Source organism: Ictidomys tridecemlineatus, chromosome 13 (assembly GCF_052094955.1).
Source record: "Ictidomys tridecemlineatus isolate mIctTri1 chromosome 13, mIctTri1.hap1, whole genome shotgun sequence".
Classification (NCBI taxonomy): Eukaryota; Metazoa; Chordata; class Mammalia; order Rodentia; family Sciuridae; genus Ictidomys; species Ictidomys tridecemlineatus.
This window is the reverse complement of record NC_135489.1, coordinates 8,363,655-8,387,266: the sequence shown is the minus strand read 5'-3', so window position 1 is coordinate 8,387,266 and position 23,612 is coordinate 8,363,655. Positions and strand designations below refer to the sequence as shown.

The 23,612-nt window shown below is 35.6% G+C and overlaps 1 protein-coding gene across 1 annotated transcript in view; it reads left to right on the top strand.

The window, feature by feature from the left end:
- The window catches only part of Ccdc102b (coiled-coil domain containing 102B), a 113,140-nt gene that overhangs the window by 26,426 nt on the left and 63,102 nt on the right, over window positions 1-23,612 (top strand). The window contains exons 2-4 of the mRNA XM_078029903.1: window positions 4,612-5,224; window positions 7,605-7,825; window positions 15,335-15,443. Coding sequence (XP_077886029.1) covers window positions 4,628-5,224; window positions 7,605-7,825; window positions 15,335-15,443 — 927 coding nt within the window. The 5' untranslated portion in view covers window positions 4,612-4,627. The remainder of the gene's footprint in view (window positions 1-4,611; window positions 5,225-7,604; window positions 7,826-15,334; window positions 15,444-23,612) is intronic.

Below are 23,612 nucleotides of genomic sequence, written 5' to 3'. Positions count from 1 at the left end.
CCAGGTGAAATAGCTTACTTTAAAAGAAATGGAGTTAATTTTTAATCAGTGAACATTATCAAAAGCATTATTCTTGTCACAATTTTTTTAAGATAATTTCTGTTGTAAACCTTGGCCAGTGTTGATTTGAAGCAGTGATGCCCCACAAATAGGGAGCCAGGAGAAAGAAGAGAGAGAATACAAAAATGAATAGAAAAGTCATAAAAGGTGAGGCTCATTGTATGAATCCCATGTTAATTCTAATGATAAAGGTAATTTCTATGAATAATCCAAGTAATTTATAATCTAATCATGACTCTTGGAATCCAAAATAGGCGTGTTTTACTGTGTTTATGGTTATTTTATAATACCATGCTTTTGGAAAGGAAAATATATAAGCTTTAAATAATTATCAAATTTATTTTACATTCTTTAGTTGACTATGGAATTTTTTCCTGCCTTTATACAATTCCAAAATCTCTCATGTGCAACAATAAGCATAGACTCTAATTTTCCATGCAATTTGCCACAGTGTAAAGATAAATTTTAAGTATGACATTTAACCAGGAGCAGAGCCTGAGCCGCCTTGCAGTCGTGTCTGGGGCCATTCACTGTCACGGTTCCTGTCTGCTGTCAAACCTGCTGTCTTCACATTTTGCATTCAGTGTTCTCTTGCACAGCATCCCCAGAATACATTATTTTTGTGTTTTCAATCCAAACTAAATTGTATGCTTTTATACTAGTCACATGTGTGTGTTTGGCAGGCCACACTTTAGAATATAACGTGCTGTTTTCTCATAGATCAGAAACCGATTCTTCCTTTTCTCCTTTAGTCAGAGTATAAGGCCACAGTTGCAATCATTGCTTTTAGGCTTGTGCTTTGAATCTGTATTACTCTGTTCTCTCACTGCAATGGCTTTTGCTATTGTTGTGCATGCATGAGAGGTCCTCTCCTTCTTAAGAAAAACAAATATGGGAAAGGTTTCATTAGAATGCATTTTCTGTAGGTTAAGGGGAAGCAATAACTGTAAATTAAAAAAAAAATCCCTTTGGATACTATTTTGTTCTGCCATGGTGATGTAACTTCTGCCAAAAAAGCTTTCCTTTCTGTTCCACTTCATTCTTCAGAAAATACATAAAATGTCACTTGGGAAAGACTTAACCAAGTAAATAGAGACATTTTGGATCAAAATACACTATGTGTTGCTTTTAAAGACTTAACTAAAGTTCGTGATAAATTTATTTCTTGTTTTTGGTTACTAGCAATGTCCCAGGATGGCAGAAGCCACTATCACAGAGGACCCCTACTGTAGACATTCCTGTGAGACTTGGGCCTCTGGAACATCTGGGGTAGTAGGATTATGGGTCCCATCAGCAGTCAAGCAGAAGCTTCTACCTGGAGGGAGAGAAGCTGGGAAAGGGGTGCCAGGGAGGGAGGGAGGTATGCCCCTGCATAACAACCAGATAGCCTAGAGCCCAACACGCAGGGGAGGTCCTGCAAGGGAGGCAGTTCCTGGAGGTTGCAGCAAGACACATAGAGATGGGAATGACAACTGAAGGAGCTGATAGCATTTCTTTTAAGCTGTGATGAGGCCTTTGAAGGAACTCAAAGGATGATGTCAGCATCAGCAGACTAATGGTGATGTGGTCTGATAAGAGATACTTTAGCATAAAAATATCCAAAATGGATATCATTGTGCTGCCGTGAAAATGGATAATGCTTTGAAGCTGTAGATTTTTGACAAGGTGTGTGTGTGGTGGGGGCTTCTGTTACATGAAATTCAGAACACTATTGTGAGTAATTTTTTTCCTTATGTTCTCCTGTTTTTTTAAAAGACACTATTTATCTTTCAAAACAGTTAAAATATACTAAAAAAATTAAATGTGACAATAGTCCAGTAGCAGTACTATTGACTCCTACATGCAGTACTAAGAGAAACTATTGCCTTACCTTGGAGAGAGCTGCTGTGTGGGCCAATCTGCAGGTGAAGCTCTATTCAGCAGTGAAAAGAAAGCAGTCCTATTGAATACAAGCTGTCTCTGTCCCATTGACAAACAAGGATATTGAGTCAAAGGCCATTTGCGTCACCTATCCAAGAGCTTTTCTCCAAAATGCGGGAAAGTCAGGATGAGAACCAATATACTCAAGATCCCACCATCTTATACATTAATTTCCTCTTTGGCCAGAAATATAATCTTTAGTAATATTGGATGGACATTGCATTTAATATTCCTATAGCATCTTATTTATTTGATTATGTACAATATTAAAATATTTGCAGTAATCATGGTAGCCTGAGAATTGAGAATTTTTTTTAAATGCAGAAATAAGTACAAGAAACCAAAGTCAATAGCATTAAAATGTTTTCTCTTACATCAAAGACCTTGTGCCACGATTACTGGCAAATACTTATGCAGTCATCTTAAATAAATCACAGAGGCTGAACGTGTATATATAGGGAAAACAATTACTTAAATGAACCCACAGAGATGTTGAATATCTCCACCTCAAGCAGGTCATCTTTGCTTGAGAAAACTTTTTGGAATAGGAAATACTATTTTAAGTTCAAGGACTGAAGGATTAAACCAAACTCATTTTTATTTAGTCAGATGTGAAAAAAATACAGAGTTAATTGGTGGGAAAGATCGGACTGTACCAGAATCCAATTATGGAGTCTTCAAAATACTAGTGAAATAAAAGTTAATGAGACATTTTAAGAACATTAGAATTTTATGATACTGATTTGTTTTGAAAAATGGCAAGGATAAACTTAAATTTAATATGATGAATTAAATTCTCTGTGTTCATTTTGGAATTTCAACAGAAAGAAAATGTAATTAAATATGTGTGTGTGTGTTTCCAATTATGAATTTCTTTTGTTCTTTTCTCTCTTTATATTGATCTTGATCTAATAATTATCAGAAAAGTGTGGTCAGTTTTATTATTATGTCCTCTGAATTATAGTAAATGTGTAGGGATGGATTACTCCAGTCAGCTCTAATTCAAACATGATGAACAGATGCCATCATGTAATTACAACCATGAATCTATATTATTTTAATAAGTACTATAATAGGGAGTGAATTCGTTTGGCATAACTATAAAGTACTTATTAAAATGTGCTTTTCTTCCCTTACAAATAAAGTTAATACACATTAATTTTAATATTATAGTAATTAACTTGAGTATTATAAAGTTACTTAATTGTATAGTCTTTAGAAAATATTATGTAGTCTTTTTAATGGACATAGGCTTATTTTATAAGTAAATGGCTATAATAAATCAGTTATTAAGTTATTCAGTTCTTAAATAGCTGGGTCATAAGAAGATGGATTATGATCTGTAACTATATAAAAGCAAATGAAAGAAGAGTGAGAGGAATTACAATCATGCACATAAAATATCATCTATAATTATTTACACCAGAAAATTATATCTGAGAATAAAAACAACAAAAACTGGTAACCATGAAACTGTATTAATTTAAAAATTCAAGTATTAGCAATTATTTTTTAAAAATGTTACTTATTATATTTCCAATATAGCTATATTAGACAAAGTAATAGGTACACATGTTTTTAAAATGATATGCTTTTACAAATTACTTTGTAATTTGGTATATATATGGAAAATTTATTTTTATTCCTTTACAAAGCTTTGAAATGATTTTTTAGTGTTATCAATTCAGGGATACATCTTCATTTGTGGGAGATAGTCACAACTAGTAATACACCTTGAACATATCCCAAAAATCTAGCACTAAATTGACAAATATATACCAAAAAGCAATTGAAAAAAATAAACACAGTTTTATAGTGTAAATTATATGTTTTAAATTTGTATGTATATTCGTGTCGTCCATTAGACTGCAGAAGTTTCAACAACAAGGGCCACATCTTATTTATGATATTTTATTCTTAGAGCTTATCACAACGTTTACCATGGTAGGGAATTAATTTTTGTATTAGGTAGATATGCTTCTGACTGTAATCAACAGGAAACTCAAGGATCATAGCTTAAATCAATGTAGGTAATCCTTCTCATCTGACAAAGAAACTGGAGGTATGCATTCTAGGCTTTAAGCAGCATCTCAGTCATGAAATGTCTCTCTTCACCTGTCTTGTTCTCAACGTTGTTACATGTTATGAGAGGGACTTCACCTTGCTTTTCCAAACCATATCCTAGTTGAGGTAGGAAGAAAGCAGAGCAGTGAGAGCTTTTCATATTGATGCTCTCTTCTGAGCAGAGGTTACCTGCCTGTCTTCCCCAGGTGGAGATCATTAGGGAAGAAGGAGACTAATCATGGTTTGTCCTCTGGGGTTGCCATAAGGATTTCTGCACACAGAGTAGAATAGAGACTTCGTTCAACTTCAACAAATTGGGTTTAGTTAGCAGGAGCCAAGGAGACGATTGTGTAGTTTAGTAGACAACAAATATTCCAGTTTTTTTAATTTTGTGATGGACAATGTTGCAATTACAAATGCATGAATTCTTCTATAATTTTGGTCATACTGGGAGAGAAAGTATGCAATACTGAAAAGATGCTTTGTTTTTCAATTGGTTTTCTCAGTACAGGGCTTGATCTAACCATGACAATGGAAGTTCAGATGTGTGCTTATGTCCTTTCCTAGGCCTTGAAAGACAAAGATGAACCTCGATTCCATTCATCGATTAATTGAGGAAACTCAAATCTTCCAGATGCAACAGTCGTCCATCAAGCCACGCTGTGACAAGGAAGCTCCTGGCCCCTGCCCTAGGGACACCTGCGGTCCCTGCTTGCCACCTTGTGGGCCATCCTCTCCTGCAGCCTGTGACTTCAGTGCTCATCCCTTCAACACCAACAAATGGGACCTTTGTGAGGAACTCCGCCGGCGGGAACTCGAGGAAGTCAAGGCCAGGGCGGCTCAGATGGAGAAGACCATGCGCTGGTGGTCGGACTGCACTGCCAACTGGAGAGAAAAATGGAGTAAAGTTCGAGCCGAGAGGAACAGTGCCAGGGAGGAAGGAAGACAACTCAGAATAAAACTAGAGATGGCCACGAAGGAGCTGAGCGCCCTGAAAAAGAAGCAAAGTCTGTCACTTCAAAAGGAGGTGGCAGAAGCCACAGTAACCCAGGACCTGGAGCTTCCTGGCTTTGAAGGGTTCCACCACCGGAAAGACCAGCTTCAAACTAGTTCACCAATGTGCGGCTCCATGGGTTTGGAGAACAGACAACTTGTTGAGGAGGAGAACACAAAAAGCAAGGTAAGAAAAAATCCGTTCAGGAATCCAGACATCTCTGCCCTTTGAACCTTGTTCAGACCCCTGGGGCAAAGGAGAGGAACAGACCCAGCAGCGCCTCTGCCTGGGCCAGGAGGGCCACAATCTGGGTGGGCCAGGTGACCCTGATTCACTCTTCCACAGATCTAGGGGAGAGAAGTCCAGGACTAAGGTGTCTGCCGGATTCCCTTCTCCTGAGGCCTCTCTCCTTGGCTTGTAGGGTCTTCTCCCTGTGTCTTCACCTCATCTCTTCTCTGTGTCCAGATTCCCTCTTCCTACAGGGACAGCATCACTGATTCCCCTCCAATGCCCCCTTTTAACTTGATCACTGCTTGAAAGACCATATCTCCAAAGACAGCCCTGCTCTGAGCTACCAGGTTGGGTATGGAATTTTCAGGAATAGGATTAATCATATTGTGAATTTACTAACATAGCAAAAAAATGGTGCAGCATTTAAAAAATGTGAACAGAAAATGTTTGGAGAGATTTCTCTCCATTCACCCTAAGTGTATCAATAATCATACATTATTAGAGGAGGTTGTTGCTTAAGGCTTTAGACTAGCCTTGCTACTTGGAAAAAGATAACTTTGGGCAAATATAAAGAATACATCCCATGATTCATACTTGGAATTTCTAGAGTTGTTTGCATCTTGAGATTTATGGGAATTCTGCATAAAATAAAGTTTCTAAAAAATGTGTTTTAATAGTTCATACATTCATTTATCAATAATCTCCTCCCCCTTTTTATGACCTGGTAAGTGCTTAGGGACATACTTAGGGAAATTTTAGAAACCCATGAAAGCTTGGTCCATAAAATCATATTGTTACCCCATCTATGAAATTCCATCTCTAAAAACCTGTTGGTCAACGTCTTGCAGCTTTAGAATTTATCTAAAATCTTAAGTTTTTTATACTGTTTGCAATTTATGTTAGATATAGTCTATATTCCATTGCAAATGAAGGATTTCAACAGACTGAAGTAACATGATTATTTCTACTGGTTTGGTCTTCTAATTGCTTTTGCTTACCTTGACAATGCAGGCTGCTAGAACCTTTATGTATATCTTCCTAGGAATGGGAATTGTTCTCCAAATTCAATTTTGTTAGTATATAAATTTGGAAATAGAGATTGGCTACAGGAATGTAGTCAATATAATGTGCCATAAATCCACAAAATATTTCTTTATTAATAGAAGTCACTAGACTGTATTTGAGAAAATGGAAGATTTTCTGTACACATATTATGCTGGGAAATTCTTAAATTCTTACACTTTCATTTGGAATATCTTTGTGTCATTAGTGTCAAGAACAAATAATACATAGATGTATTTATTCAAAGTTTTATTTTGGAAAAAATACATAAAATGCCTTGTGATTGCAAGAAAATAAATGTTTTCTATTGAAGAAATTTCACTTGGTTTCTTTACTTTGACAAGTTTCACTGCTAGCTCTGAACACACAAGAAGAAAACCTGTGAACATAGAACTTAGGTGAACACTTTACTTAACCAATGATTTTTTTTCTTAGACCTTAAAAAATGAAATACAGGACTCATTTTACTGTTTTTAAACTATTGTAAATAATTGCAATATTAATTATGAAGACAAATGGATAATACTAGGTAACTTGGTGTTCACATAGTATTTTAAAAAGAAAATACTACAAATCAAGTATCATTGAAATTTTAATTGCACTTAGCCTTCTTCTATTTAATTCTCATAAGTCAGGTCAAATTTAAATTATAAACAAATATCCGCAACATGAGTTCAACGGAGTTTTGGAATTATTACACAGGATTTTTGGTTCAGTGTGCTGTCCTGGTAATTGATGCCCATGTTTATTAAAATGTCTTAATTTCTATGTGAGATCTGACTAGTGAAGTAAAATTAAACAAGCATGCATATTAAAACATTCAGGACCTTCCTGAAAATTCATTCTTTCTCCCATCCTTCAAAAAAATGTTTTAAAAAATAATTTTTTTTTACTTTGAAACTCTAAAGGGCCTTGTGACAAAATAAGTTTTAAAAAAGAATTAATTGGTTTATTAAAAACTCTACATCTATTCAAATTTACCCAGGTTTATTTTTAGTTGTGATTAGGAAAAGAAGACAAACTGCAAGTTAAAGTGGACCCCTGGAGAAATTGTTTTATAATAATGTTAGAATACAGACAGAAATAAGTTTGAAGGAGAATGTGATTTTGTTGGGTCACACAATATGACCCTTGGGGAATGATAATGAAATGCAAATATAGATTTGATGTTTATCACAACATTTATTTTCCTTTGAGAATGTTTCGCTTATGAGTTTTCTTCTGAGTCTAAAATATTCAACACAATAATTGGATTATGTTTTCCTTTTCTCAGGAAGAAGGTGTGGTTCTGGATTCATTAAGATTAAATGAGGAGATGAAACCAAATCCAGATAGCACTGATTTGTTCAGGAAGGGTGGTTTTGGAAGCTGTGCCCTGAAGCCTGGGCTGAGGCTGCCAGCAGGGAACCTGTCCCCTGAGAATGCAGTGACTGAAGTCTCAGCCTGGCAGCTGCCTTTGGATGACTTCCAAGAAATCCTGTGGAAGGAGAGAGAGTAAGTGCTCATCTTTGTATCCCTGAACAGAATTCCTTCAGTCTGATAAGCTGGTCATTTGATGATGCATTTGACCTATGTGTAGACACAAGTTGTAAGATCTATGCCCAGCATGTGTGAGGCCCTGGGTTCAATCCCCCCAGGGATTGGAAAAAAAAAGTGTACGATTTGAAAAGATGAGCTACACACACACACACACACACACACACACACACTCTTACACACGCACACACACACACACACACTTTTAATTTTGAAAAGTAACTCATAACTTGTTAATCCTTACCATTCTTTTAAGATGACTTTTACCATTAACATGTTATCATCTCTCATTAGGCTAATGGTAATTGTATTTGAATTTTTAATGTAGAGTTTCAAAATACTGTGTATTCTCTATGTTTTATAGCTTTGTTAGACTTTAGTGAGTCAACAAAGATGAATAAATGTTAATATTATTATTGGACAAATCAGTTTTGTGACTCATTAATCACAGAAAGGAACCCTTACATGCAGTCCAAGGTGAAATAGAGGAAGCACGCTGGACTTGAGACTAGGTGACCTGGACCTCCTTCCTCCCTGGTTCTGACATGTTCTAGACAGAGATATTGGGCTTCTGTTTCCCTTAAGGACACAAGGTGGCGTTACTATGCTGCTGCTATCCTTTAGTAACATATGTTCCTAATCATGTTTGTTTGTTTTGTTTTGTTTTGTTGATATTGGGGATTGATGGAATTTTTGATGCATTTTAAATATTGCTCAACCATTGAGCAATATTCCCAGCCCAATCTTGTATTTTATTAGAGACAGGATCTCACTGAGTTGGTTAGGCCCTATGGTTGCAGAGTGGGCTTTGAATTGATGGTCCTCCTGCCTCAGCCTCCTGAACCGCAGGGATTACATGTGTTTGGCAAAATCCTGGTTCTTAAAGCAACGCCTCCAAGTACTCCATCGATGCATCATAAGCATGGCGGGACAGCCCATCTCATCTTTTGGCTGGGATGGCTCAAATTTTCAGGTAGCTGGAAGGCTGAGAGTGGGATGTCTGAAGGTTGGATCACTCACAGTTCTGGAGGTTGGCCTTGGTTCTCATCAGGGGTCTCTGTTGTAGCACTCACCACAGGACTGTATGGTTTCCTCCCAGCCCAGTGATTAGATTGCATGAGAGCATCTTAAGATCACCCAGAAAAGAGGTCGCATTTTAATGACGTGAAGTCAGGGAGTGTTTCTTCTGACACTTTTGGTGGAGGCAGTCCCACTGGCCCACTGGGCTCCAGGGTGAGGGCCCTGGCAATGGGAGGAGTGTGGATCATTTCATGATCCTGGCAGGGAGGAGGCGGTCACGTGGGAGACACCTTTGTCCTGTCTTCCTCATGGCACCCTTGTGAGGATTACACACAGATGGCGTCTGGGAAAGAGGTCGAAATGTGAAATACTCCTTGTGTGTGTGTGTGTGTGTTTCCTTCATGATTAGCTTAAAAGCATTACCATAATGTGGATGGAATTTTTGATGCATTTTAAAATATACCTACCAAATCTGAAAGTAATTATTTCTCCATCTCCTTAGTTAAAAGACTCTAAATGGGTAGAGCTAGAAAAAGAATAGGGATGCACACACACCCAGAGATGATACGTATATATGATATACTTCTCTATATGTCACATATTTAAATAATTATATAATATCAACTTTTATAGATGATATAAGTATATAATATAAATATGATATATTTGATATCTGGTTTATATTGACTCAAATAGTAATAAGCACGTGCACAAGCTTTGCAAATGTACCGCAGCTGTTTATCTGCCATTCCTTCTCCATCAGCCTGAAGTGCCTCACTATTTACTCTCCAATTTTCGAGCAATACTAATTCCGTTTTTGCAGATTTTTTATCTATGCTTCACAACATTTATAGATTGTGTTAAATTGTCATCTGTGTACTAATGTATACTTATTATTCTACCATCAAGTATAAATTCCTAATAGAGGGAAAAAAAAACATTAGTAGAAAAAAGAACGCAACTGAGTACAATTTACACTTGTACGCATGTTAAAATCTCATCTGGCCCTTGAAGTCTCAGTGACATTGGAGCCTCTTAGTTTTTATTTCTTGAAGGATTTAGCTCTCTGTAGTCACATACTTCTCTCAAATCTGCCACAGTGTAGTAGGAACAGTGTTCTGCATTTCTCCAGATAGAACCCTTTGCTAGTCTAGGATGCCGGTTTTAATGGTATTCATATGCTACCTTTATGGTCCAGTCCTACACATCCACAAAACATATTTCTGACTTCCTTGTACTGAATTGTCAATCCCCAGAGGAAGTAAACTCTCAGTTCTCAGCTACTTCACCATGTAAACCTAGATATGCCAAAGAATGAAGCAGGGTGGGGGTCTGACTCGGCTCTGGCTCTGTCTTCCCACTGCCTCTTAGAAACAATTCCACGGGGGTCATGAGTCCTGGTGTGTGTGTCTGTCAATCAGCATTTGCATGGAACACACAGGAGGCAACTGCAGTCTTTATACCACAAGAGAATGTTCCCAAGGATATAGTATTGCTAGCATTCTGTCTAATCTTATAACCCTTTCCTGGAATATCAATGAGTGGGTGGTTTCAGTAAAGAAGCTATGAATATAATTTTTCTGTGTTTCCATCTAGTCTCTTGACTAGAACACAGGAACCAGCTGCAGAAATACAGGGAATCATTTCCACCCATGTATGTCCCTCTCTAGAACCTATCATCAAGTCCACCAAAATTATTATATTGTTCATATTCAGAACACTGCTTAGTTTTATGAACAATTTACCAATATATGGAAACACTCTCTCTCTCTCTCTCTCCATATATATATATATATATATATATATATATATATATACATATATATATATACACTTAAAGATATCTCAGGTACAAAATTTGGAATGAGGGTAGGAATCCTGATGTTCTTACAGACCTAGGTGGAACTACACATTAAGAGAGCAGAGTTTTGGCACTACCAAATCCTCTGTAAAGGAGGCCATGAGGTAAGCTACTTTGATGAAATGTCTAAGCATTTGAATCAGTCTTCCACTTCAACTAGACAGAGCACTCTGTCCCTTATAAATGCTTGCTTTGTGTCATTTAATTTGAGCTTCAGTTCATCCTATTTTAGTTCCTTAATCTGTTTTTCTATATAAAAGTAGCATGCTTATATTTTGCTTTGCTTCATTAAGTGTTGAAAATTTTTGGTAATAAAATGAGATTTAAAGTACCATTGAGAAAGTGTAGTGAGTTAAAAAGCTTTAAAGATTTATATATATATATATATATATATATATATATATATATATACACACATATATATGCATATATATAGTATATAATTAGAAAGATAAATATGACATTTCTATTTCCTACATATATGTACATCTATTACTCAACAAAATGCAAAAAGTAATATATATTGAATATATTGGCTGCCAGATACAAAACTAATATCAGGAGAGTGTTCAGGCAGCAGTCAGAGAAAGCTGTAGACACTGGGGTCTTCTTGGACCATTTCTGTGGCATGACAGTGCACTTGTCCCTGACTGCTTTACCTCCAAGCCTTGTTGTCTGAGTTAATGTGCTTAATTACATTTCCTATCTAATTAAATAAATTATACATGCTTTGTTGGCAACTTAAGAACACTCATTGATAAAAATGTAATTATAAATGGCTGGTAATGTGATCACAAAATAACATCTATGTTGCTGGTGAAAGTATATTGGTAGTAACTTTTATTGTTAGCAGTTAAATACTAACTCTAAATTTTAGACTGTCATAAAAATAAATACATTTATTTTTTTCATGCTCAATTATTTTTATTTGGCAAAAATATTTTGAAACTAATGACTTATTAGGAAATATTGATTAGACATTTTTAATGCAATTTTCCAGAGTGCAAAATTATTAGTATTTATTCCCAGATATTAATGTTTCAAGACTTCACTTCCAAGAAATGTTTGAATAGTCTTCCTGTACAAATATCTAAATTTAATCTTCAACTACTGTGAGATTATGATAGATAATAATGTATTAAAGATCAGACAGAGGGGCTGGGGATGTGGCTCAAGCGGTAACGCGCTCGCCTGGCATGTGCGGGGCGCTGGGTTCAATCCTCAGCACCACATAAAATAAAATAAAGATGTTGTGTCCACCGAAAACTAAAAAAAAAATAAATATTAAAAAATTCTCTCTCTTAAAAAATATGTAAAAAATCAGACATAAATATATCAGATCTTTCCATAAAAGTAATTTTAGTTAGCATTTTGCCCTTTAGAACCTATACATTTCATATATATCAATCTGATTTTTAAAAGTTCATAATATCAAATAAAAGATGATCTATTTTTCTTGAGTCTTATGTTTTAAATTTTGTTCTTTTAAATAATGTGTACATGAAATATGTAATATTTTTTAAGTAGATATGGGATTTTTTTCTTTGCTTCTTATAGTTCAAGTAGCATCACCCTGGCATTCATTTCAATTGTACATTTAGCTATAGAATTAATCATTTTTGAAAATCTCTCTGAAATGGAATAAATTCATTAGGATAAAATATTAAGGACTTGTAGGGTGCCCTCTGCTGCATAAATGTGGATGTGCAGTATCCTCAATGCTTGCACCAAACCATACATTTTTAAAAAATAGGGCCACGCTAAAAATATTCAAGCACCACATGTTCATTTAATGATTTTTTTGTGAATTACTTGCCCTCTCCTATACATGATCAAAGTGTAATGTTTTACTTATTACAAGTACTTGACCTTTTAAGAAAACTGATATATTGGATGTTTATTTAAGATGTATACTTACAAAGAAAAATAGTACTATACTGGATGTTTATTTAAAATGCATACTTATAGAGAAAAAATAGTACTATATTTGAAATGTTACTAATTTGCTTTATATAGAAAACATGTCATTATTAATTTTAATTTACTTTGGCCTGCTTATATTCTGTTTAATTCATGGATTGGCTTTGGATATTTTGTCTAGGTCTAGATATAACCTAGATGTCGTTATACTTTATATTTTATGTGACTGAAAGTATAAGTGAAATAATATAATTATTTATATTATAAATCCTTCAGCTAGTGTTTGAACCATCCTTACCTAATCAGAGAGAGTCCAGAGAGAGAGAGAGAGAGAAAGAGACAGAAAGACAGAAAGAGAGAGAGATGATCTTCTTCAACTAGGTTAAAACTCTGAAAGAAAAACAACTCCAATAATTTTGATAAACTTAATATTAAGCAACGTGGGTCAACATTCATTCTCAGTGATCATATAACATTTTTTAATGCACATTATTTTACCCAAAAAGTTTAACTTAATTTGAATTATTAAATTATCATTTGATTTAAATGCAATGTCAAAAGGTAACACTTGATTACTGAATATATAGGATTTTGAATTTGTGATTTAAATATTTAGAATTTATCAATTTTTTCAAGTATAATTTTCTTAGCATTCTATTTTTCAAATAACAAAATTAGTTTTAGGCAAAATATCAAAACATACTCCATTACACAAATGTAGTTAACTAAAATTTTTGATTAATTTTTTAGTAATTTTACATTTTGTCTACCATTTAAGTTTTTCAAATGTTGACAATATTCCAAATTTCTATTCATTCAAAATTAATAAATCAAAATTTTAAATTTTATGATGATTATCTTGAATGTCCCAACAAAGTTTCAAGCTTAGAACTACAATTTTTAGACTATTCAACTTAAATTCAAAGTGCTAGTCAATACCTGAAACTTTTAATATTCTAATATGCATTATCATCCCAAATTTAAAGTTTCCATGTGCCCAATAGGTATTGTATTTTCTAAAGTATTTCAATGATTTGTAGACATACTTTCTAACTCAACACAAAATAATATATTTGGTGATCTGAAAATTATTCCTGTACTTATTTTCTTCTCAACATCCCAAACATTATTTATGTGCTTTTTTTTTTTTCTTCTCAACATCCCAAACACAGTCACTAATTTGGACAGAAGTAAATCTTGGTAAGAAGCTTGGGTGTTGGCTGGCTGGGTTTGCTCATCAGAAATTGGAGCTGAGGCTATTAATGGGAAGCACAGATATTCATAGGCACAGTTTTGAAACCTAGACTTTTACACTGAACTTTCTCATTTGGTAGTTTTGTTTAATGTGTTTGCTGTGATAATAAGGATTGCAAATCAAAATTCTTATAAAAATTATGGTGAATTTTTTTCAACCTGAGTCCTTTGTAGTTAAACTAAGCTGTAAATAAGTCTTTTATATCCTTGTGTGGCTTGATTCATGCAAATGCAATTATATAACTCTTTAATAGGCTCCTTATTCGTTTGATTGGATTAAACTAATATATTTATAGCTTGACACTATTTGAATTATTCTTACAGCATTGCTACTAGGAAAATTCATATTTCCTACAGATAGGTAAATGATGCTCAATTTTGATTCCACATGCATTTTCTACTTTATAAATACATTTCAAGATTTTCCTAATAGCACTTACCATTACTAAAATAAATCTGTGTGTGCTTATTAATTATAATTACAATAAGGCTATAACTATCAAACACAAAAATCTCAGTGTTATATAACAGAATTTATTTAGCTAGAGCTGAGCATGTGCGGTTTTCACTAGTTTTTTGCTGTTTCACATCTAATATCCCCTGTCTGAGCTTAGAGTTGAGGAATGAGGAAATCAACTCCATCATGAAATGAGGAAAAAGAAGGAGGATGTTTGAACAGAAATCTAATATCTCAGACAGGCGAGGACAGGGCAGCAGTAAAGGTCAACCTATGCTAATGACAATCACACATACAGCAATTATTTTCAGTGACTCACTCTAGTGGACATTGTGGGCAAGGAAAAAAAAAATCAAAGGCTTAGGTGTTAAAAGACCAGACTTTATCCTACTTCTGTTTCTATTTCTACAAATGGAACATTAATCTAAATTATTTCCAATAGTTTAAATAGAGATCACAGTGAAATTGCTTTGTTGAAACTAAATTGCAAATAATAAAAATATTTTCGATCCCCAATAAGTGACTCATTTTTAAACTTAGATGAGCTTCTTGGTGTTCTGTGTTCTCAGAGGGATGCTTCATTCATATACGGTTACAAGAGAAAGATGTGTCAAAACCTCGATGAAATTAGAAACATGTATGTCCTTCTGTGGGTGGAAGTCATGGAAATGTGAGGAACTGACAGAAATGCACGGCAGCAAGCACAAGGGCAGTGTTGGCAAAGCCGAGTTTACTTTGTCGGATCTACAGTAAAGCTAATTGCCAGAATAACAAATTCAACCAAGTTTTAGTCAATATTTGTACATTTTATACATTGAAAGCACATTTTCTCTTATAATGGCCATTAACAAGTATCAAAGATTAGGAAGAAAGAAAACACAAAAAATTGATACATTCCTAAAATCATTTTCAAAATATGTCTATTTCACTTTCTTATACTTCTTAAATGTTTTAGGATGCGTGTTGCTCTGGAAAAGGAGGTAGAACGACTGGAGTCAGCTCTGTCCCTGTGGAAATGGAAGTACGAGGAGCTAAAGGCCTCCAAAGAGGCCAACGTGCAAGAGGTACGTCAAGATTCAGAGGAGAGAGGGCAGCAGGTTGCCTGTCTCGGAGTGGATAACCCAGTGAACCCAGGGCAGAAGGCATGGAAGACAGGAAAAGGTGGCTAAAAGATGGAAATTCCTCTTAAGAAAACTATTTGAAACCACGTGTCAGTAGCTGACCTAGTCACACCCTGGCAGTAAGAGTCTTGTTCTGAATGGCACACTGTGCTGCAGTTTTATGTTAGTATTTCTGTTTCTTAGAACCCTCTGTTGTATATATTTGAGGTGTACATATAGACAGTGAGATGGTTCTTGATCAACATGAAGGTCGGTACCCGGTACCCACTATAGACTCCTGGGAAGGGACTGCTCATGATGTATTTCCTATCATCCGTCATAAACAACTCACTGCTCATATTCTTTAATGAAGCAGTCTGAAATATCAATTTATCCCTAGTGGATTTAGGTTCTGTTCATGGTGGCATTATAGTTATTCATGATCAACCATTTTTCTTTCTAAAAAAAATATTTTTTGTTTGTAGATGAACACAATACCTTTATTTTATTTATTTATTTTTCTGTGGTGTTGAGAATAGAACATAGTGCCTCACACGTGCTAGGCAAGCGCCCTACCACTGAGCTACAACCCCAGTCCCTCCAGTTGCCTTTTTACATTTCTTTTGAATTATTGCCTGTAGAATATTGTCATTGACCCTCTCATTTGAATGGTTTATTAATATCTAGTATTCAAAGACATGAAAAGAATGAAATCCTGCCTTTTGCAACAATGTGGGTGGAACTGGAGATCATTGTGTTAAGTGGAATAAGTCAGGCGCAGAAAGACATCCTCTGTGCAACCTCACTCCAAAGTGAACATTAGAATACAGATGTCATAGAAGTTGGGAGTAGAAAGGTGGTGACTACAGGCTGGGGCCAGGGAAAAAGGAGGCCTAGTGGAGGTCAAGCAGTGTGGGGTGACTGAGATGGGACTAAGAGGTTTGGGCTTGGTGTTTCGCAGTAGGGTAATTATAGCAATGGTAACGTGTTTCAAAAATCTGGAAAAAAATACTTTGAATGTTTTGCCATAAAGAACTGGTAAATATTTGAGAAGATAGATATGTTCAAAACCATGCACACACTACAATGTATTCAATACACAATGTATTCATGTATTGAAACAACACACAATGTCTCATAGATACGTATACAATTTTTAAGTTTTAGGTATCAGTTAAAAATAAATTTAATAAAACAAAAAGAAAGTTGGGCACGGTGGTGCACACCTGTAATCCCAGCAACCTGGGAGGCTGAGTCAGGAGGATCGCAAGTTCAGAGACAGCCTCAGAACTTAGTGAGGTCCTAAGGAACTTAGCAAGACCCTGTGTCAAAAAAATAAAAAATAAAAATAAAATAAAATGAAAAGAACTGGGGATGTTGCTCAGTGTTAAAGTGTCTCTGGGTTCAATCCTTTACTCTACCCCCAAAAAAAATTAAAAAGGAAAGTAATTGTACATATTCTGTGTTCATTGTATCAGTTAGTGTTCGGGAAAGAAAAATGAGCAAATCAAAGGAAAGAAAATAATGAGCAAGAATACTGACAACTAAATCCTTTCAAGTAGGTTAACATTTAGCAGGTGCATGTGAAATATTCAGATATTGTGTACATGCGTACACACTTACACGGATATATGAACTAGTGATATTTATATGTGCACAAGTACCTAACTGAACCTGGAGACTCTGGGTACAAACATTTGCAATTAATCACTTTACTTTTACTGGAAGAATAGTTTACAATATGAAAATCATGTTATTCTTAAATATGTGTATATGCTATATATGCTAAAGGATTCTAAATTTGACTAAGAAAACTAATATGTAAGAAAAAATTGTTCTGAAATCTAATTTTTAAAAAGGCCACATGCATGTACTATCTCTTGCCACTAGTGTGCAGTGCAGACTTGATAATGTCACTGAGTTTCATAAGCCTTTTTATTCAAGAAATTTAACACTAACATTGCAACTGTTTGGGGAAGAAGTCATGGTTTCAATTCATTTATAAAGCAATATGTATATTTTTAAATGTTTGATATTTTATATTCAAAGATGATTTTTGGTAGCAAGTCTGATAATGTTCACTCTAAACAAATCAACAAAAATATTTAGGTGGAAAAATAAAACAAATATACAATTATAAAATATAAATTGCTTCTTTGTTTGATGTCCATACAGAATTACATATTTATACACATGTGATGCTTTTACAATATGTAATAGTGGTAGGGTTTTCAGAATAGAAGAAAGCTCAACAAATGAATAAAGAATTTTTATGATAGATGAAGAAAATTTATAAACATAAATGGTTTGTTCTATTTATATGGGATTGACAAAAATCTCTTTTCACTTCCTAACAAGTAACTCATGTTATTCTTAGAATCTTTTTGTATGAATGTTGTATGCACATTTATTTTAATTTTTATATAATGATGAAATATTTAAAAATATTCAAAATTGAATAAAAATACCTAGTCATATATAACTATATATCTTTTGTTTAATTCTTTTTAATAATGGATTATAACAGAAGAAGGATTTTATAGTATATTTTAAAATGGCATTGTCAGATAAGTGTAAGGACAAAATATTCAAAGTCTAGATACAAGTTGATTGACATTCAGAAAAGTGTGTCATGATGCATGAGTTGAAACTTTATGTGTATTATTCTTTCTTACTCTCTGTCTCCTCAAAACTTTTGATAATTACCTTCACTTTCACTGTCTGGTTTTATGGTTGTATACATAAAACTGTTCAAATATAAGAGCAGTTCTTTTGTGGATACCAGAAACAGTTTAAAAGCAAATTCATGTCTGGTTGAGGACTGCTGATGGAAGGATTAGCAATTGTTAGAGCTGGAAACAGATGTGCTTGGTCGAGCTAGATTTTTAAAAATGTATTTAAAAGTCTGGTGTGCTTTAGTGAGAAATCATTCTTAAATCACTGACATTTAGAGAAGAGAAATGGTAATAATTTAATTGTAAAATCTAAGAAAGTATTTAAAATGCAACCAAGACAATGAGCAATAGAGGTAATTATATCCAAAATGCTGTTCCTGTGTTGCATTTAATACTTATTCAGCTCTTTCCTTGCAAGTCTATACATATTGATTTGGAATTAGATTACGAATTCTAAGTGTGCTGAAATGATCATTCCTATGAAATCTTATGGTCTAGAGGATCAAATATTCATACAAGAAACATTGATTACAAATAACTGTGACAACTCATTTAAAGATCCATGACTCTTATTCTTTCCATAATGGAAGCGATCCTTTGACATATATGAGAATACCGCTAACATTTTAAATCAGTCTCAGTCTAAAAACCTGAAAGTTTACATTTTTCCTGAAAATACTGTGCTTCTACCTCTTATTCTTTTATGGATTGTATTAAATAAAATATAAAATATTCTATCATTTTGTGATCATAAAATGTCTAATAGTTTATAATTCACAGTGCTTTTCATTAAATGTTTGTGAACGATTGTGTTCAGAGGCAAAGGCATCTTGCTACCCCGATGGTCACAGCCTGCATCAGAATCTTACCTCTGACATTTCAAACACCTTTCTGATGTGGTGGAAATAGGTTAGAATTGCTAGCTGCACAAGCTAAAATTTTACACTTACATTTTTTAAAGATATGCCATGGGGAAGCTGTTCTACACCTACCAAGTAAAGGTCCTTGAAGATTCTTATTAGAAATAGGCATCTGGAGAACTATTAGCACAGTTGTGAGAGCCAAGCTAATTTGGAAACATTGTCTCATTGCTATTCTTGGGGCTTAAGAAATAATTCCATAGGAGTGAGTGAAAACATTAATGTATCTCTTCAATTCTCCCTCCAAACTACATCTGGCACCGACTCTTCCCATTCCTCCCATCCCCGTCAGAGCCTGCACCATCTCTTGCTTGGTGTCTCCGTCCAGGTCTCCTCACCACCACGCCTGACCTACTTGACTCCTTTTCCATCCACCAACCAAGGAGACATTTCTAAAGCTTTACATTTGTTTGAAACATTCCAAGACCTCCCTTGCACTTAAAGAGCTGTCTTCCAAGAACTTTGGGAGACCAGGAAATGCAAATTCACCTGGTCAAACCACCTCGCAGACATTTGATGGATGCCCAGTGATGACACCACTCATTTCTACCTTAACTGCTGAGCAGTGACACAATTTTAGCTAATAGTGCCCAACAGACTTTTTTTTTTTTTTTTTTTTTTTTAAGTAAGTACCATCCCTTTGACTTCTCTGTTTGGAGGGCAGTCTTCTTCCTCTCAACCACTCTGTGGTCCTCTGGGTTCTCAGAGGCCACATAGCTGGATGATAGGCTCCAGGATAAAAATTAGGGAAAAGGAACAAGGTCAAGTGGGAATGATTTAGATGGGCCAGGCTTCAGAGTAGAGCACTTGATTTCCCCTTCCCAACTCACAGGTGCGTTACTCAGTGGACGAACCACACTGAATTCTATGTTGAGAAAAACGTTCAAGTGTTTTACCCAAAAGAAGAAAGAAAATAGATAAGCATCTAACCATTTGGGGTCAACATGCTATCTAATACAGCGATACTTATTAATATGACATCTTGTTAATAAATGCATTGGCTAAAATACTGCTTTCATTGTAATTGGTAAATGATGAAGAATTCAGCTTATATTTAAGAGAACGTGGACTTCCTAATTCTGAACCCTCATATTAAGAGCTTGCCTTACATCCATGCAGCTGTTTTTACCCCAGGGGACCCTGTCACTTTATGGCCTGTGTTCTGGGGAAAGATTGCAGGGTGTGTGCGTCCCACACACATATCTTTCCCAGGAAAATGGGTGGTGGTGGTGGGGAATAGAGCTGCACATCTCCAGGTTACCCTTCAAACTCACCAACCAGATGATCTCCCATCCACTGGGGAGGTGAGTGGAGTCTTGGGGGGCAGCTGGGCATCTACAGGGGTGATGGCCCCTGTGGTTACAGGTCAGCAGTGCTCTGCTCTTCTTCATCTTCTCCCTGACCATGTGAACCTCTAGCTACACTGGCGTTCATTGCTTTCAACAGACAAACAGAAGGACTTGCTCAGTACCTGGGTCCATGCTGCCCAGTGGCTAGGTCCACCCACCCTTCTGTGTCCAGAACTCCATAGCAGTTTTCCCTGCTCCTACCTGACAGGCACACCTTGCTGTGCACCTCAGTTTATGCATCACATCATTAGAGTCATTCTTTCCAACACCTGCTTCTTTTCCTGTTCACCCTCAATACAAGGTGTGAAATTTTGAAGACCTCATCAGAACGAGTAGAGCTTTGTGTTCATGTGCCTCAACCCGGTGTTGAGCACAAGTTCTTCAGTTTGTGGTGGATCTGAAATGAGTTGGACACCATCCTGGTATTTTTCTTGCTAGCTCTACTTGCGTCTGTTCTGTGCACCAGCTGTAGCTGCGGTGTGAGGAGACTAGTTGAAATCCTACACTTCTCTTTTATTAGCCTGATGATTCCACTGCTCTGCATCCCTAAGGATTTTAGATTTTCCAGGGCACTGGAATGAGTCTTTATCCCTGAAGTCCTATCCATCATGAAAATTTGTTCAGCCCGTTCTTTGTATGACATAAATTAGCTTATCAGGAAAAGAGTAAGGCAGATAAAACACCAAATTAGAATTCGGCAAATGCAGAAGAAAAATGAAGCATATGGGACCCACTTTGCTGACATAAGTACCTTCAAGACCTTTTTAAACAAATGTAATTAAGAATGATACAAGCACTAAATTACATAAGTCAGAATTAATTAAACTACTAGTGGATAATTTATAGGCATTGCCAAGGTAACCCTCAGAACACTGAGATGACTGAATATACTCTACGATTATTATGAGACTCATCAAAGAAATTTAGCCTATTCCTAATCCATTTTACTTGTGGAAACATAAATTAAAAAGAAGATGAAAACAGATATTTTAACATTTATTTAACTTAAGCAATACTATCTTAAAACAATAGAAGGAAAGAAATCAGCTAATATTAAATTAAGATATACATATTAGTAGTTTGAGAATAATGGTAATATTAGGCAAAAATAAATGAGGACCAAGGTCTCTAAAAAAGTTACAAAGAAAGTTAATTTACCCCACACCTTGGTGGTGTTTCACCCAGTATGGAGCAAAGAATTCACGAAATATTTTTATCTCTATTCCACTGGGTGGGCTATTTTGCAGTGGTCCTTGCCTCATAAATGCAAAGTCTCTTTTTTTTTTCTATCAGAAAACCTTATGCAGGGACATTCTGTGTAGACTATTCCATATATAAAGATCCACCTCGGTACACAGCATTAGTCTTTTTAACTGAAGGACCAGCTGTCCTGTTGAGAAGGAGATTGAACAAGGTCACCTGCCTTCTTCCCTTCTCCCTGAAGGTTTGCTCACCTCCCCACCTCTTCCTCCATGTCCTGACATCAAAATTTTTGATTGTGTATATGGCTGGGTGAAAAATCAGATTGAATCAAAAATATGTCATCTTATTTTAAAAATGCTCGGACATACAGACATCTGAAATGATAAATTGAAAATTGTTCATTCTTTTCACATATATTGTATAACCTTCATTATTTTATAAACATCCCTTTTTAGACTTTTAAAATACATAATCTGAGGTCGAGGAACCAAGGTGGGAGTTCAGGATCTGTGGGGTTTTGAAGAGGTGTGTTTGTATGTAAGGAGATAAAATTGCTTGCATGGGCAATATAATTGAAAAATGGGTATTGCTCCTCCTTTTTGGAATTTCTGAACCAAATGCAACATAAATTATTATGCTCCCTATTATTCTACCCAGCTTGTGTTTTGTGCTAATGTAGAGGTTAGAATTTTCTTTCTTTCCTTTTTTCTTTTGCATTTTACTCCATAGCTGTACACATTCTTTAAAAAATTATAATCATTTTCAAAAGATATAAGCTCACCCAAAATTAAAATGTTGGATAACACAGATGAAAACAAACATGTAAAATAAATTATATGTGGATATTTCACTAGTGTATCCTGAAATAATGTGGTTTAGGTACTGAAGAGTGTAAGAACAGCACAGGAAATGAACCACACAGAAACTAAAAGAGAAAGCTAGATTGCTTTGGATGAGAGGAGATAATAGAAAAAAACACTCAGAGAATTGAAATACAACAAGAAAACAACAACCAGAATGAAAACAAAAGAGGAAAAAAGAAGGTGCAAAAAGCCAAGTCACCACTCAGTCTTGTGTGGAGCCCCTGCTCTGGGGGAGGGGATCCTGACATCTCCACACTCCTGCCAGCAGGCTGTCTGGAGTTACAAACCCCAATTCTGGGTCTTGATCACTTTTTAGTGACTCATTATCCCCCAATGCTTCAGACTACTTCCTAGGTCACTGGTCACCCCTGGAGAGCACAATTTGATGTGGTGCCATCAGGATTGCGCTGGGGATAGCAGGACAAACCATGGCAAGTCACATGGAAGGACTGCCTTGTAGCTGCCCCATATGGGGCTGTGCAATCTGAACACCCATAGCATCCCCAGCACCTCTCCTGGCTGGGTGCTTCCTAACTGGCACCCATAATTTACAAGCATTAAGAAATCACGGGCAGAAGGCTAAAAGAGCACTTAGCTAGCATTTTCCCACAGATCACACAGGAGGTTGAAAGACACATAGCCTGCATCCTGCAAGAGAGGGGACCCTTTGAAATATACTTTAGAATGTGTAATTGCCACTTGAGGCAAATTTGCTTTGCAATATACTACAGAAGTTATGATCAAAGCCAATTGGGATATGATTTTATATTTATATTACAGTGTTGTCTAATGTGTACAAAATGAGGTGCTGGCAGAATCTTGTATGGTAGCTCTCCCATGTATAATCTGAATACTCTACAAATATTTAAGATATTTTAATGCAGTCATAATGAATTAGCAAAATTTATTAGATTCAGCTAGGAAGAATTTAAAAATTATAGATAGACTAACAGATATATCTTTATCTCCAGGTCTCTCTTTTAGAGATTTTTACTTAATTGATTACAGGGCTTCTTAGGGATCTATATTCTGAGATGCTCATTATTCTTCAGTGTATTCTCCTTTGAGACCTGCTGCTTTAAGTCACTATATTCCAAAGCTAGAAGAGAGCATGGAGATCCCA